Consider the following 13,571-nt stretch of genomic DNA (forward strand, 5'->3'; position numbering starts at 1 on the left):
CGTTACGCCCAGATATTTAAACGACTTAACTGTGTCAAGAAAATCACTAGTAATACGGTATCTGAACCTTATAGGTTTGTTCTTCCTACTCATCCGAATTGACTTACATTTTTCCACATTTAATACTAGCTGCCACTCATCACACTAACTAGAAAGTTTATCTGAGTTGTCTTGCAGCTTCCTACACTCACACAACTTCGACCCATTACCATACACCACAGCATCAGTAGCAAACAACCACAGATTGCTGTCCACCCTGTACACCAAATCATTTACGTGTACAGAAAACAACAGCGGTCCTAGGACACTTTTCTGGGACATTCCTGACGATACCCTTGTCTCTGATGAACGATTGTGACAGCATATACTACTATTTCTAATATCGTTAACAGGCATGATCTGAGAAACTTGCGGCTAACATGGAATCATTAAACTGTGTAGAAACCTAATAAAACTGTGACTAAACAAACACAGCTGACTTGTGTAGCCTCATCTTCAGCACGTATGAGCTTCCGCCTGCAGTGTAGGCAACTGAATAGGTTTCATTGCTAGATGCCACTTCCTGCATGTTCAGTTTTCAATTGTTTTTTTACAAAAACAATAATACTGGAATTAAAATCTGCATAAGGAATTGTAGGATAAGATAATAATACAATAAAAATTGAGTTGGAAGAATTCTACAAATTGTACGCAGTGAGACTACACTTCCATGTGATTATGTCAAACTTCATTAGTATATTAGTGTCTTTTGTACACCATATAACAGTTCATACTCAAAACATCAACTCATGCGAGATACTGGTACATCAATAGTTGAATGGTACATGCAGAGGACACATGAATATGAAAATGAAATGAACAAGAAATTTAGGGAGAAACTTCTTTATTTCTTTACAATAACTGTACGCTATGTAACCTAGTCTAAATGATACCAGATAAAGTGACTGATGCTCTTAGGAATTGGGAAGATGGGAGCAGGAAATTTTTGGAAACGAAGATCAACCGATCATCGAGGAATATGAAAGGGGCAAAAGGAACTATCGCAATCTTAAAACATAATAACAATTCAATTAAGATTTTTCTCTTTCTCAGATATATAAAAATTAATTTTAAAGATATAGGTCACAATCTTAGTTTTTTATCAATAAAAATTTACTCGCGTATTATGTGCAAGGGAATATTGCTAACATCTCTTTGGTAAAAATGAAAAATAAAATATTACACTTTGTTTTACTTATTATGAAAATAAGCAATAAATAATGTATACATAGAGGCGTGTGTAAGAACCACTTGTCTTGCAGGCGCAACTGTATCTTGGGACAGACACTCTGACTAGGGATGTTAATTGCTTCAGTTTTTACTCAATGAAAGCCTAGTAAAAGTGTTTCTTTTGTCATTCCGCAACACTTCATGTATAACAGTTTTTACACTTAGCCTATTTTTGTTTGCTCAAATTAAAAACAAAAGAATTGTTGATAATTGCACGAACTTGCATCTCCACCTACAAGGACCTTCTCAGTATACGTTTAGGGGCCTTAATTGTAATGTTATAATGACTCAGAAACCATTGGGTACCTGTTATGTACTATAATAGTTCACAAAATACATCCTTAGAGGACATAAGTAAGTATTTGCAGGCAGTAGACTGTGTTCTGATTTCATTTAACACTACTACAAAATTTTTATAGCATTTCTCACGGGAGGAAAACTATGAAATTTATTGTTGATGCTAATTAATTTTTGCTCTTCCCTCTTGGAAGTAAGGTGATTACGATGGTTGCAGTTCTGTTATCACAAGGAGATCAACTGTCAAAATTTCTCAGCCCACAAATTAAACTAATTTCAAAAATTTTTCTTTGGTGTACAACCTTCTGGGCTGTTTACATGTACCGGATTGCGTTTATTTCCCTGAAGTACCTCGTGCTGTGTTTAAATGAGATGCTGCTGAGCAAATGGAGGTGGCTGCTCTTTTTTTTTTTCAGAAACATTTGCCTGGCGGTTCTTCCAGGTGGGATGCAAGTAGGCCTTAACGACAAAATTAAGGATTACTGTTTGTGCAAGTGCGAGATTTGTGAGGAATATTTATATATTATATAAAAAAGAAACATTCGTTAATATGTACATACAATGATATGGAAAAGAGGATTATGATGATAAGGGATATGATAAATCAAGTCTTTGGCTGTTCTGTATACAAAAAATAAAAATCATCTAACTTTTCTTTTAATATTTATATATGTATAAGATGGTCGCATAATTTTTCTTCTGGTTGTATATAGGCATAGCTTCGTGGTCGTAGTATTCACATCGACAGTGTATCCCAGTGGTGTACTCCCCAGACACGAAAGGTCGCAGTTCAGAGTGGAACTGTCGTGCAGTCACCAAAGGTCCTGTGCCTCCACACTCCAAACACCGACATCGTGGTAGTAGTGGGACGTACGTACAGCACCAGGGGACTCTCTCTTCCTCTCGTGCTGACTAGTCGTCCAGTAGTCAGCAAGTGCCGAGACAGCCTTTTCTCGCGTTCGGTAGAAAGACCGCAGCAGATGAGATCAGTGGCGCAGTCCGGTAGCGTGCAGAGTACGGGTGGTGGGGGAGACCGGTACGAGACCGTCAGCGGTGACCGTGATGACACTGTGCCTCCAGAAGCAGTATGAGATCAGGCTCTGCAGTGTGAGGTCAGAGACACGTCTCGGCAGGGCGTCAGGCCCCGGGAAGTGGAGACCCCGCGTGGCGCTGGTGAGAGGCTCAGACCAGACCGGCTGGGAGTTCCCCGCCTCAGCCCAGAAGGAGGTCCAGCCCCTGGGCCCTGGAGCAGGCGGCGCTGGCGCTGCCTGTGGGAGAGGCCGCGCTGGCGCCGGAGCTGGCCCTCGTGGCCGCCAGCGGCGACCGCGACTCGGAGAGGGCGCAGCTGGCGCGGCCTGCAGCCAGCAGGTGCGCCTGCAGCTGCAGCTGCGGGGGCTCGCAGCCGCCCCCGCCGCCCCCGCAGCCTCCACTGCCGCTGCCGGTGCTGCAGCTGCTGCTGGTGCTGGTCGTGCTGCCGGCCCCGCCGCAGCCACCGTACGGATAGTAGGGAGCGCCTGCTGTGGAAAGCACATACCGTCTCACACACAGATAACTACTGGCTTGTTTTACTATACGCTTAAGTTTATAACGAACTACAAACAGAAGCCTATGAGATGCAATATACAGAGGGGTGTTTCGCCTTTTGAAACATAGTTGTGGTATTATTAGCACTAGAAAATTGAAACGTAAATTGTTTGTATGTCGTAGGTCTCAAGTTAATGAGAAAAATCACACTTAAATTTTCATGTTGATTTGCTGTTTGTACAAGGAACAACTCCCTGTAAACTTTTCGCTGAACATGTTACCAGAATTGAAGAGGAACCGCACTAGTAAACCGTTGGAGGATGGCCATAACATTGTGCTAGGAATGTATGATCCTAGTTAGGGCTGAGATCAGATGTCATCAGATGATACACTAGAAGCATGCAACCATCAGGTGAACAACTAGTCATAATAATAAATTTCACGTGTGAAGTTTTTATCGCCTCGTGTTTGCTACGACTGCATCTTTCCAACGACTCCCGAAAGCACGTTTTCCATTCTCGGAGAATTCAGCGGCCATGGCCTCAGCTCACCGCGATCTGCAGTTAGCAGAGGCCTCGTCTGGGGCCATGGTTCCTCTATCCCACAGCTGCCCCTCTCGCCCTGGCTGGCTGATCTACGCACTGGCTACAGTGTTGGATCGAAGCGTCGGTTTTATCAACTTCACTTTCATATTATTTCTGTCACAATATTGTTGCCTACAAATTTATTAACTGTAGATCAATTCATGTGGCAATGAAAAGCTGTACTTGTTCAGGATTAAAGCCTCTACGCCCACTCAGATGCAGGAGAACAGTGTTTTTAAAATGTTTTGTCATCGGGTTTTGTGCGACAGTATCTTAAGTGCCAAAACAGAAAAAGATACATGCATACATTTTGGACTAAAGACTGCCTCAGAGTGGTGGTGTTCAAGCACCTTACCCTACTACACCACAACGAAAAAAGAAGGACATTTTTAATATTGAAGCTGAAGAGCTTAAGGAGCTGTGGTGACTCTCCTCCTCCAAGTCGGCCCGTTTGACGTCCTACCCGCCTTAAAGTAACCTAAATGTAGTAGTAATTATAACATAAAGCAAACACAGGCAGTTCGTTGGCCGACCGAACTCCAGCACCCACGTGAATTCATGCCGGAATTTTCATCCGACACAGATTCACTGAAAAACGAGTAAAATAAAGAGAAGTAGTTTACGGGAAGAGAGGAAGTGTCTACAAAAATTCTGAGAAGCGTTGGAATATACATTATAACGGCTACAAATGATATCACCCATTTCAGAAAAAGAAACTTTTGCCACAAAATGTTCGATCCAGGCCTAACACGACAAAAGTACCAAGTGACATAGATCGTTCAATACACGCGATTTGCTATACTGTGGTTGGAGTACGAGTAAATAAACGTGTAAGTGTCGCATTTCAGCTCCATAGGTTCTGTATTCAAATCTTATTCGGTCCAAGAATGTTTCTCGGTCATTCTTCTCTTCTTTCACCTTTATATCGTATATGTAAAAATTATTATGGTTAAATGTAATTTGGAGTCCTCCTTGAGCTACAAGTACAAGTTTCCCTGTAACTGGCTGGGTAAGCGAACTGAAAGATCGGAGTATGGCTAGGGGATGTCACTCCAATACAATCATGCCTAATGAAGCACTGTGTGACGACTTCATGTCTCGGAAGGAGGTGAATGACGCCACTGTGAACTACTGTTTTGAATGTATTGCGGATGTGTCTCCTGGTATTTTCGTTTTCTTTATAAGACTAACGTAAACCTGAAATTTTCTTACTTTGGCTTATAGCATGAGAGTCAACATTTCCGGACCTATTTTTTCTACCATCCCTGCAAGTGTGCATCATCTTCATGACGGAAACACCACGAATATTACCAGACCAGATGAAAAAAAGGAAGACTGAGTCTCATACGTGTGAAGGAGTTACCGCGAGAGAGAGAGAGAGAAGTCGTGCTGGCAGAAAGGAGTGGTGCAGGCGAGAGTGCTGTGTGCGGAGTGCTGTGTGAGGCGCCGTCGACAAACTGAGAACCGCTGCCGCCGCTGCTGCCAGCGTGGAATACTCACTGTTTACTTACTGAGTAACCCGCCGGCGCCGTAGCCGTAGGAGCCGTACGTGGACGAGTACTGCGAGTATGGCGGCCCGTATGAGTAGTCGCTCACCGGGACGACGCCGGCGCCGCCGCCCGCGCCCACTGCAGACACAAAACACACAGGCTTCCGTCAGGCGACACACGAACACTGGTGCTCCGCGGGGCTGCGTTCTGGGACCTGCGCTACTTACTGTCCACATCAACTAGCAGTTCCCCGCTACTTGTTCATCCGAATCTTACATTACACAACGAAAATAAGGGAATTGGTACATAAAATAAAAACACACTTTCTTTATTTACATGTTTTAAGCGCATAAATATGCTATAAAATATTTTGCAAATTCACAGTAATATTGTTAAATACACAAGATTATAACATGTAACATTTCTAGTGTTCCCTCCAGATACAAGACTAAATAAATTTTTGGGTGAACCCATTCTTGAGGAAGCAACATACAATTGCTTGTGGAAGAAATATGGCGAACTCAGTCCCACTTTAAGGTGCATAATACACTACCACTGTGAATCACTGATCGTGAAGGAGAAAATAGGACACTGCAATCTCTTAAAGAGGTAATGAGTTACACGCACCCTACCTGTCACCAATTATGGCGGTGAAGTGTGTATCTTACCCCTCACAGAATTATTAGTATTATTTTTATTATTATTACTTTTATTATTAGACAGTAGACACTATGCGATCGGACTTTTGTTGACTTTGCCCCAGGTATGCCACAGCTATGCTTACATGTCACGCCCTTCCTTCCTAATCCCACTTTTGTTGTCCTATTAAATATATTTTTCCATATAGCGAGTCATATATTTACCAAGAACGGTGGGGATTGCTCCACGCTTTCCAGAGATTTTCAGGGAAACACACACACACACACACACAGACACACACACACAACACACACACACACACACATAGACACTCACACAAACACTCAGTCTCCTCGATAACAGGAATTTCTCAGTATTCCTCAGGCTTGATTCAAGCTTTCAATGTCCCTGATGTTGCTATGCTTTACTTGTGAACACTACTTTTCATTTGTGAAAACACACTGATTATATTTCAGTCTAGCGCTTCTCAACAGGGCCACTGATAGCGTTTCATGGATTGGATTGTGTTGGGGGAAGAGAGCAAACAGCGAGGTCATCGGTCTCATCGGATTAGGGAAGGACAAGGAAGGAAATCGACCGTGCCCTTTTCTAAAGAACCATCCCGGCATTTGCCTGGAGCGATTTAGGGAAATCACAGAAAACCTAAATCAGGATGTCAGGACCGTCGTCCTCCCGGATTCGAGTCCAGTGTGCTAACCACTGTGCCTCCTCGCTCGGTTAGCGTTTCATGTCACTGTATGATTTGATGGACAACAACCCACTCATTTCATTTCACTGCATTTAATTAAATGAATATATACATTCGTTGTGGCAGGGTAAGCCACGGATATTCATCAGACTAGGTCCCAACATACTCGGATCCCTGACACCCCGTGGGAGAAACTTTGGTCGCAGTGCAGTCCACAAAAATCACAGGTGAAAATATAAGTGACGACGAGAGTTGGCGTCGGGCCCCGAGCCTGCTGAGACAGCGTAAGGGGTTAGGTGGCAGCTCGCGAAATGCAGAAATCCTCGTTTGAGACACAAATTTTCAGCTGCCACGACGTACTGGAGGAGTCGACTGGGCAGGGAAGGTAGGGGAAGAGCTCCGAGCAGTATGACTGAGGGCAGTCACCAGCTGAGTGCGTGGAAGTGAGTGCCTTGCCTGCGGAGTAGTGCGCGAAGCCCGGCAGGACGGCAGCGTAGGGCAGCGGCGGGGGCGGCGCGTGGTGCGTGTGGGCGGCGGCGGCGTGCGCGTGGGCGGCGCCGGCCGGCTGCAGCACCGTCAGGCCCGGCGACGCGGGCGGCGGGTCGGCGGGCAGCGACAGCGGCAGCCCGGGAGACGAACCCGCGCCCACCGGCTCGGAGCCCGCGCTCGCGCTCGCGCTGGAGCCGCCCCCGGGGCCCGGCGACGGGTACGAGCCCCCGCCTGCGCCTCCGCCTCCGCTCTCTGCGCCGCACAGCAGAGGACACGCGGTGAGCGGCCGTCCGCCGTCCCAGCGGCCCGCCCCGCCGCTACCAGCCGCCGCCTCCCTAGCCGCCCTACACGACGAGTGATCCACCGTCTACACCGCACCTGGATACTGTATCTCGCGTCTACTTTTGTGGTCTTCAGCGCGAAGAATGATTTGTTGCAACTGTGCTCTCTTGTCTACCAGGCGCAAACTAAATTAATCGTTCTCTCACAACTCAGGATGTGTCCTACCAACCTATCCCTTATTTTTGTTCTAGTTGTGTCATAAAGCTGTTTTCTATCCAACTCGATTCATTACCTCTTCATCAGTTAACCAATATATTCATCGAATCTTCTTAAATTCATATTTGTTTTTGTTTACTAACGCCAACACAAAAATTATATCCTCCTTACTTTGCCGTCCTCATTCATCTTTTGTACATATATCAAAACTGGTGCACTACTTGCAATGTATGTTTGAAGCATGCAGTCACTCAGCATCACCCGAATTAAGTCGACTTCGTGCCATTATCCTTCTCTTACATTTGTTGATGCACATACTTTAACATGTTTTCAAGACACTATATATTCCGTTCAAATTGATCACTCAATTCCTTCGCCTCTCTGACAGACCTGCGGTATCAGCGGCACACCTTAATTTTTATTTCTTCTCCCTGATCTATAATTCATTTTTCAATTTCCTCCTTAATATTTTTTACTGTTCGCGCGATTTCCATATTGAATAACATGGGATAAGAAACAAACGTGTCTCATTCTCTTCTCAATAACTGCCTCCCTTTCATGTTATTCCACTCGTAAGTGCAGTCTGCTTTCACTCCTTGTATGGACAGTACAGCCTGGACGACGGTCCTCTCGTTAGGTCGCTGTGTAACAACCGACATATTTGGATGTAAGTATAAATCTGTCTGACGCATTCGTGAATTTTATTACAAACAGACCGATTACGTCTGGCAAAACCGGGTGTTGTCTGTCGCGAAAGGAAAGAAAGAGCGACTAGTTCCTATCGCATAGCTACCACCAAGAGTTCTTGTATGTATGTATGTGTGTGTGTGTGTGTGTGTGAGAGAGAGAGAGAGAGAGAGAGAGAGAGAGAGAGAGAGAGAGAGAGAGAGAGAGAGAGAGAGGGACAGAGATGAGAGGTTGGAGGAAGAGAGAAAAAAATTGAGAGCCACGGGCAATGTTTTAGAAACGAGCCCTTGAAAGCCCATGAATCCAGAACACCTTTTCGTTCTGGCTCTGAAGGCAATTTGGCAGCTGCTACACTTACTTGGAAATCACTGAACACCACTATTGCACCAGGAGTAGCAACAGACAGAGCGAAGTGACAAGAGACAAAGAGCATCGTTTTCAATTTTCTTCTCCCCCAAGTTCCCCACACATACAGAAGTAAAATGTTGTGGCACCAGGAAGGATTTGCTGACACTAACTAAAGTGAATGCTTAACGCAAAGGAGAAGAAGTTAACTAAAACAAATAGGAGCACAACGACCAATTTTGCAAAAAATATTTTACCGCACCTCTGTAATTTAAGTAAGATTAATGTTGGAAGCATTGATAGGGCCCAAGAGGAAACACGACTCGGCACGGTCAATGTTGTCGTCGACTACGTCACGTCAGGTCTTCGCTGTTTTCTGGTGATCATGAAGATACTGATTTACTGATTACACTGTATGGAGGTTGCGATGAAGTTCTAAATGTTTAAGAAACTATCACCTCGTTGACACACCCGATATCCTTTCTATTGAAAGATATGTGACAGCCAGTAACGAGATACATTATGCTTATCACAATTTGATGTCACATTCTAAATGTAGCTCAAAAAAATAAATAGTGCAGTCATGGAAGAACAAGTATCTGACAAAAAGTATCTACAGCGAGCGATGAACTGATCGTAAAGCTATTCTACGAAAGAAAACGGAGAATATTTATATGAGACCCGTTTCCAAAATCGGAAAAACAAACATTAATCCCATGCCATATGAGTGGTGATGACACTCAGAACTATTCGGAAGTGTCGAATGAAATTAAGTACTCTATGCTCAAATACCCAGAGACATCTTTTAAAACAATAAAATAAGCATATGAATAAGCGTTCATTCGTGACTACAAGTATCAATGAAGAACGTGTGGCACACAGAACGTTGATTTTGAAGGGGAAAAATATGGTTTTGAGAGATACTGTAATTGAAATGTAGGACATGAGTTCGTGAGTCTTCCTGAGAACAGCTGCACTTAAAGCACCGAGATCGTGTTTTGCTTATGCTTTTACATTTACAACTTTACAACTGAGGTCAATAAGGTAGGAAATTTGTAAGCAGTCGACTTTTATTTTATACCACAAATGCATTTTGCTTGCTCGGGATGAGAGTCCATAGCAACACTTAATTAAAGCCAAGCATGCAATATCTACGTAGGTACGCACGATCATGCTGAGGGAACAATAAAAAATTACATGCAGGGCACTGGTTTAATAAGAAGCATAAATCAACTGATGTAAACAGAAATTTAAGCGATGAGTTCCTGACGTGAGTTATCGTCGCGTACTGAGGTAACCTAAGCCGGCCGCGGTGGTCTCGCGGTTCTAGGAGCGCAGTCTGAAACCACGCGACTGCTACGGTCGCAGGTTCGCATCCTGCCTCGGGCATGGATGTGTGTGATGTCCTTAGGTTAGTTAGGTTTAAGTAGTTCTAAGTTCTAGGGGACTGATGACCAAAGCTGTTAAGTCCCATAGAGCTCAGAGCCATTTGAGGTAACCTGTGATACCCACAAAATAAATGCAGCTAATATCAGTGCTCATAGTTAGTCTGTATGCTGCACCACAACGTATTAAAGCTAATCGTAACGTCATTTTTTAAAGCACTGACTAAGTTTCTGTCCAGATGGTTATGATTAGGACTCTAGAGAAACTTAACCTGCGGCGTAGTCGGGTTGTGACTAAGCGTTAATTGCAATGGCGGCTGGTAGCGGACGGCACAAGGCATTCACACACAGTAACACAAAGAACAAGTAACACAAAAAACACAAGCACTGGCAGGATACACAAGCCTGCGAAAAGTACTACAAAACAAATCTGTTAATTCACATAGATCATTAACAAATAAGTAAAAGCATGAATTTTATTTTACTTACTTGTTGCACTGGTCAGCTGTTTCGTCCAAAGCTTCTGCAGATAAGGTGTGAAAATGTGAAGGACGAACATGAGTGTTATACCCTATCCCAGAACTGTGGAATCTCGAAAAGAGTAAACACAAAAGAAAGGAGGCAAAAGGAGCACTACGTGTGAGAACTGACAAATTGTTGTGTTGCTCTGCCCTACTCCACCAGAACAGTGGAGTGAAGCTTTTTGCCAATAAAATCACTCAAGATAACAATCGTTAATAATAAAAAGTGTGGTCAAGACATGAGAAAAATTGTTAAAATGCTTTATTGTTGTAAAGCAATTGGCCTCCTACAGGCGAGATTATTTTGTTTCATATTTTCAAGAATCGATTATCTATACCACTAAACGACTGATAACAGCACTGCTCCGAGTGTTTATTTTAAAGCATTCAGAAATACTCGGTACGTAATACTTTCTTGTTGATTTAATAACGAGACTTCTGCACACGTAATTTGTGGAAAACTGTTCTCCTGCATTTGTCCTCGAGTATCGATATGAGCGACCTCGAAGCGCACAGAGTTGGAATGGGAGGGAAAATAAAGAATCACTGCAGGGTATTCGTTCACAGTTTTAATGACATAACAAATCGAAGAACAGAAATCGTCACACCATTGTATTTTTTTTTTTTTTGGAGGAAAAAACAGTGCCTTAGTTACATTTCGTATCCGATATTTCAATGCCTCCCTCAGTGGTTTCATGTGAGAAGTAGGAAGGACTTCACAAAAGTCTGCAACAAGACAGAGTTTACTGGCCGCAGTGGTCTAGCGGTTCTAGGCGCTCAGTCCGGGACCGCGGGACTTCTACGGTCGCAGGTTCGAATCCTGCCTCGGGCATGGATGTGTGTGATGTCCTAAAGGTTAGTTAAGTTTAAGTAGTTCTAAGTTCTAGGGGACTGATGACCAAAGATGTTAAGTCCCATAGTGCTCAGAGCCATTTGAACCATTTTTTTGAACAGAGTTTACTATCCCGGATGACGCAAGAACCAAAGGAAAGCGTACATTACTAACCAGAAGAAAGTTCATGTGAATCCATTACCTCATCACAGCAGGTCTAAAGACGGATAAATCATAGCAAAGTTGAAAGCATTTCTGTTGGGAATACAACCATACGTTTTCAAAATTGTTTTCGTCACATCTGAGTTTACATTCCGTAACTGCATATTATTGAACGATATACAACGGCATTTTGAATATTCGAAATATTACTAAATTGCAAGCTAAAAATGTAACACCTATTTATGTCCATGTTACCAGCAGAAAACCACTCTGAATATCGCTTCTGTGTTACTGCAGTCTCCTGTCCGAAGGCGGTTTGATGCAGTTCTCTACGCCAGTCTGTTCAATACGAGTCTCCTACATAACCACTGCAAGATATATCCAATTCAAGCAGCTTAGTGTAGCCAAGCCTTGGTGTCAGTCTACAATTTTCACACCCATTCTTCCCTACATCACAAAATTAACTACTACGCGATGACACAAATGTGTCTTTTCGAGAAATACTACTGAGAAAATTTAGACAACCGGCATTTGAATCTGATTGCCGAACGATTCACTGCCGCCAACATACATTGCACCTAAGAGCCACGAAAATAAGATACGGGAAATTGGGCTAATACGGAGGCATATAGACGATTGCTTTCCCTCCGTCTGTTTGCGAGTAGAACAGGAAAGGAAATGCCTAATAATGGTACAGGGTACCCTCCGCCACGCACCGTACGGTGGCTTGCGGAGTATCTGTGTAGCTGTAGATGCAGAGGCTCAGTCAACCAATCACTTCAGAAGTTCTTTTACTCGTATTGTACATTAAGCTTATTTCTCCCGAATAATATGCAGTACAAGTTGGTTAGTTATTCGATCTACGTATCTAATTTTCAGCGTTCCTCTGGAACACCAAATTCCAAAAGCTTCTAGTCTCCTCTTCTCTGCGTTGCTTATCGTAAAATATTTTGCTGGCCACTACTGTTAAGATTCCCAAATCGTAATCTATCTTACTCAGTATCGCCTCGTTTTATTCGACTATACTGCGTTACCCTTGTTTTAATTTTCTTGGTGTTCACCTTATTTTCTCTTTTCAAGACATTACCCATTCCGTGCAACTGATCTTCTAAGTCCTTTGCCATTTCTCACAGACTTACAATGTCATCAACTCGCCTCAGATTTCTTACTTCTTCTCTCTGAACTTTAAATCCCTTTCAAGATTTCTTCTTGGTTCCTTTCACCCTTTGCTCGATTTACATACTTTTTTAACATGGCGAATATGCTAAAATCCTGTCTCACTTTCTCTCATGTCCTTCGGCTCTTATAGCTGCAGCCTGGTATCTGTACAAGTTGAAGATAACGTTTCGCTCCTACTCTTTAACGCCAATAACTTCAGAATCTGAAAAAATGTGTTCCGTTCAGAACTGTTGACAACTTTTTCTAAATCTGCAAATACAACAAAAAAGAAAAGAATCAAACCGTCGTCGTGGACTAGGAAAATCACTCGCGACAGGCAGGCTAATAGATACAGCGGCCCGGAGGTGAGCCGATGCGGCGTTCGGAACGCGCCTTCAAAAAAAGCCCCCGGGAGGGATGACAGCGCCGGATTGGTTTTCCGTGTTTTAATTCAGTTACGGAGCGCGAATGCGAGCGGAATAGAATTAGGCCGGACGACGGCGGCCAATCGCGGCGCCGCTGAATTTTTCAGCAGACAAACAATTTTTCGAGTGCGTTCTGGCCGTTCTCCGCGCGCGCTGCTCTTCGGGAAACTCCAGTTAGGCGATAAATAATGGAATTACTTAACGAGCAGGCACAAAGGGAACAGGGCAGCACATGAAACATGCACAGATCAAAAGGAATAAAAGTGCTGAATATTTCAGGCGGAGGACCGGGCATATGGAACGGCAATTGTTGGCCGCTTAACAAAACATGGCGGCCGAGCCGTGTATCTGCGAAACCGAATAAATCTGGCCGCCGGCGACTACATATATATCTGGCAGGAAATACGGGCGCGCGTATATATATCATGCAAATACGGCGCGCGCGCGAGAGAGAGAGAGAGAGGGGCTGGAAAACGCGGCGAGTGGCGGCTGGAGGGGGTGAATTTACATGCGACGGCGAATGGCGGCTTTTTGAGGCGGCGTGTGGGGCGGGTTAT

The 13,571-nt window shown here is 43.9% G+C and overlaps 1 protein-coding gene across 4 annotated transcripts in view; it reads right to left on the minus strand.

Moving 5' to 3' along the window:
• Positions 1-814: 814 nt before the first annotated feature.
• Positions 815-13,571, minus strand: part of LOC126284624 (paired box protein Pax-5) — a 229,279-nt gene continuing 216,522 nt past the window's right edge. For 2 of the 4 annotated variants that reach the window (XM_049983721.1, XM_049983706.1), the window contains 2 exons: positions 5,186-5,302; positions 816-3,083 (listed from right to left, as the gene is read on the minus strand). In XM_049983721.1, the coding sequence (XP_049839678.1) occupies positions 2,779-3,083; positions 5,186-5,302 (422 nt within the window). In that variant the 3' untranslated portion in view covers positions 816-2,778. Of the gene's footprint in view, positions 3,084-5,174; positions 5,303-6,968; positions 7,254-13,571 lie in introns of all 4 variants that reach the window. The other 2 variants (XM_049983697.1, XM_049983713.1) reach the window with 2 other exon arrangements.

This window comes from Schistocerca gregaria, chromosome 1 (assembly GCF_023897955.1).
Source record: "Schistocerca gregaria isolate iqSchGreg1 chromosome 1, iqSchGreg1.2, whole genome shotgun sequence".
NCBI lineage: Eukaryota > Metazoa > Arthropoda > Insecta > Orthoptera > Acrididae > Schistocerca > Schistocerca gregaria.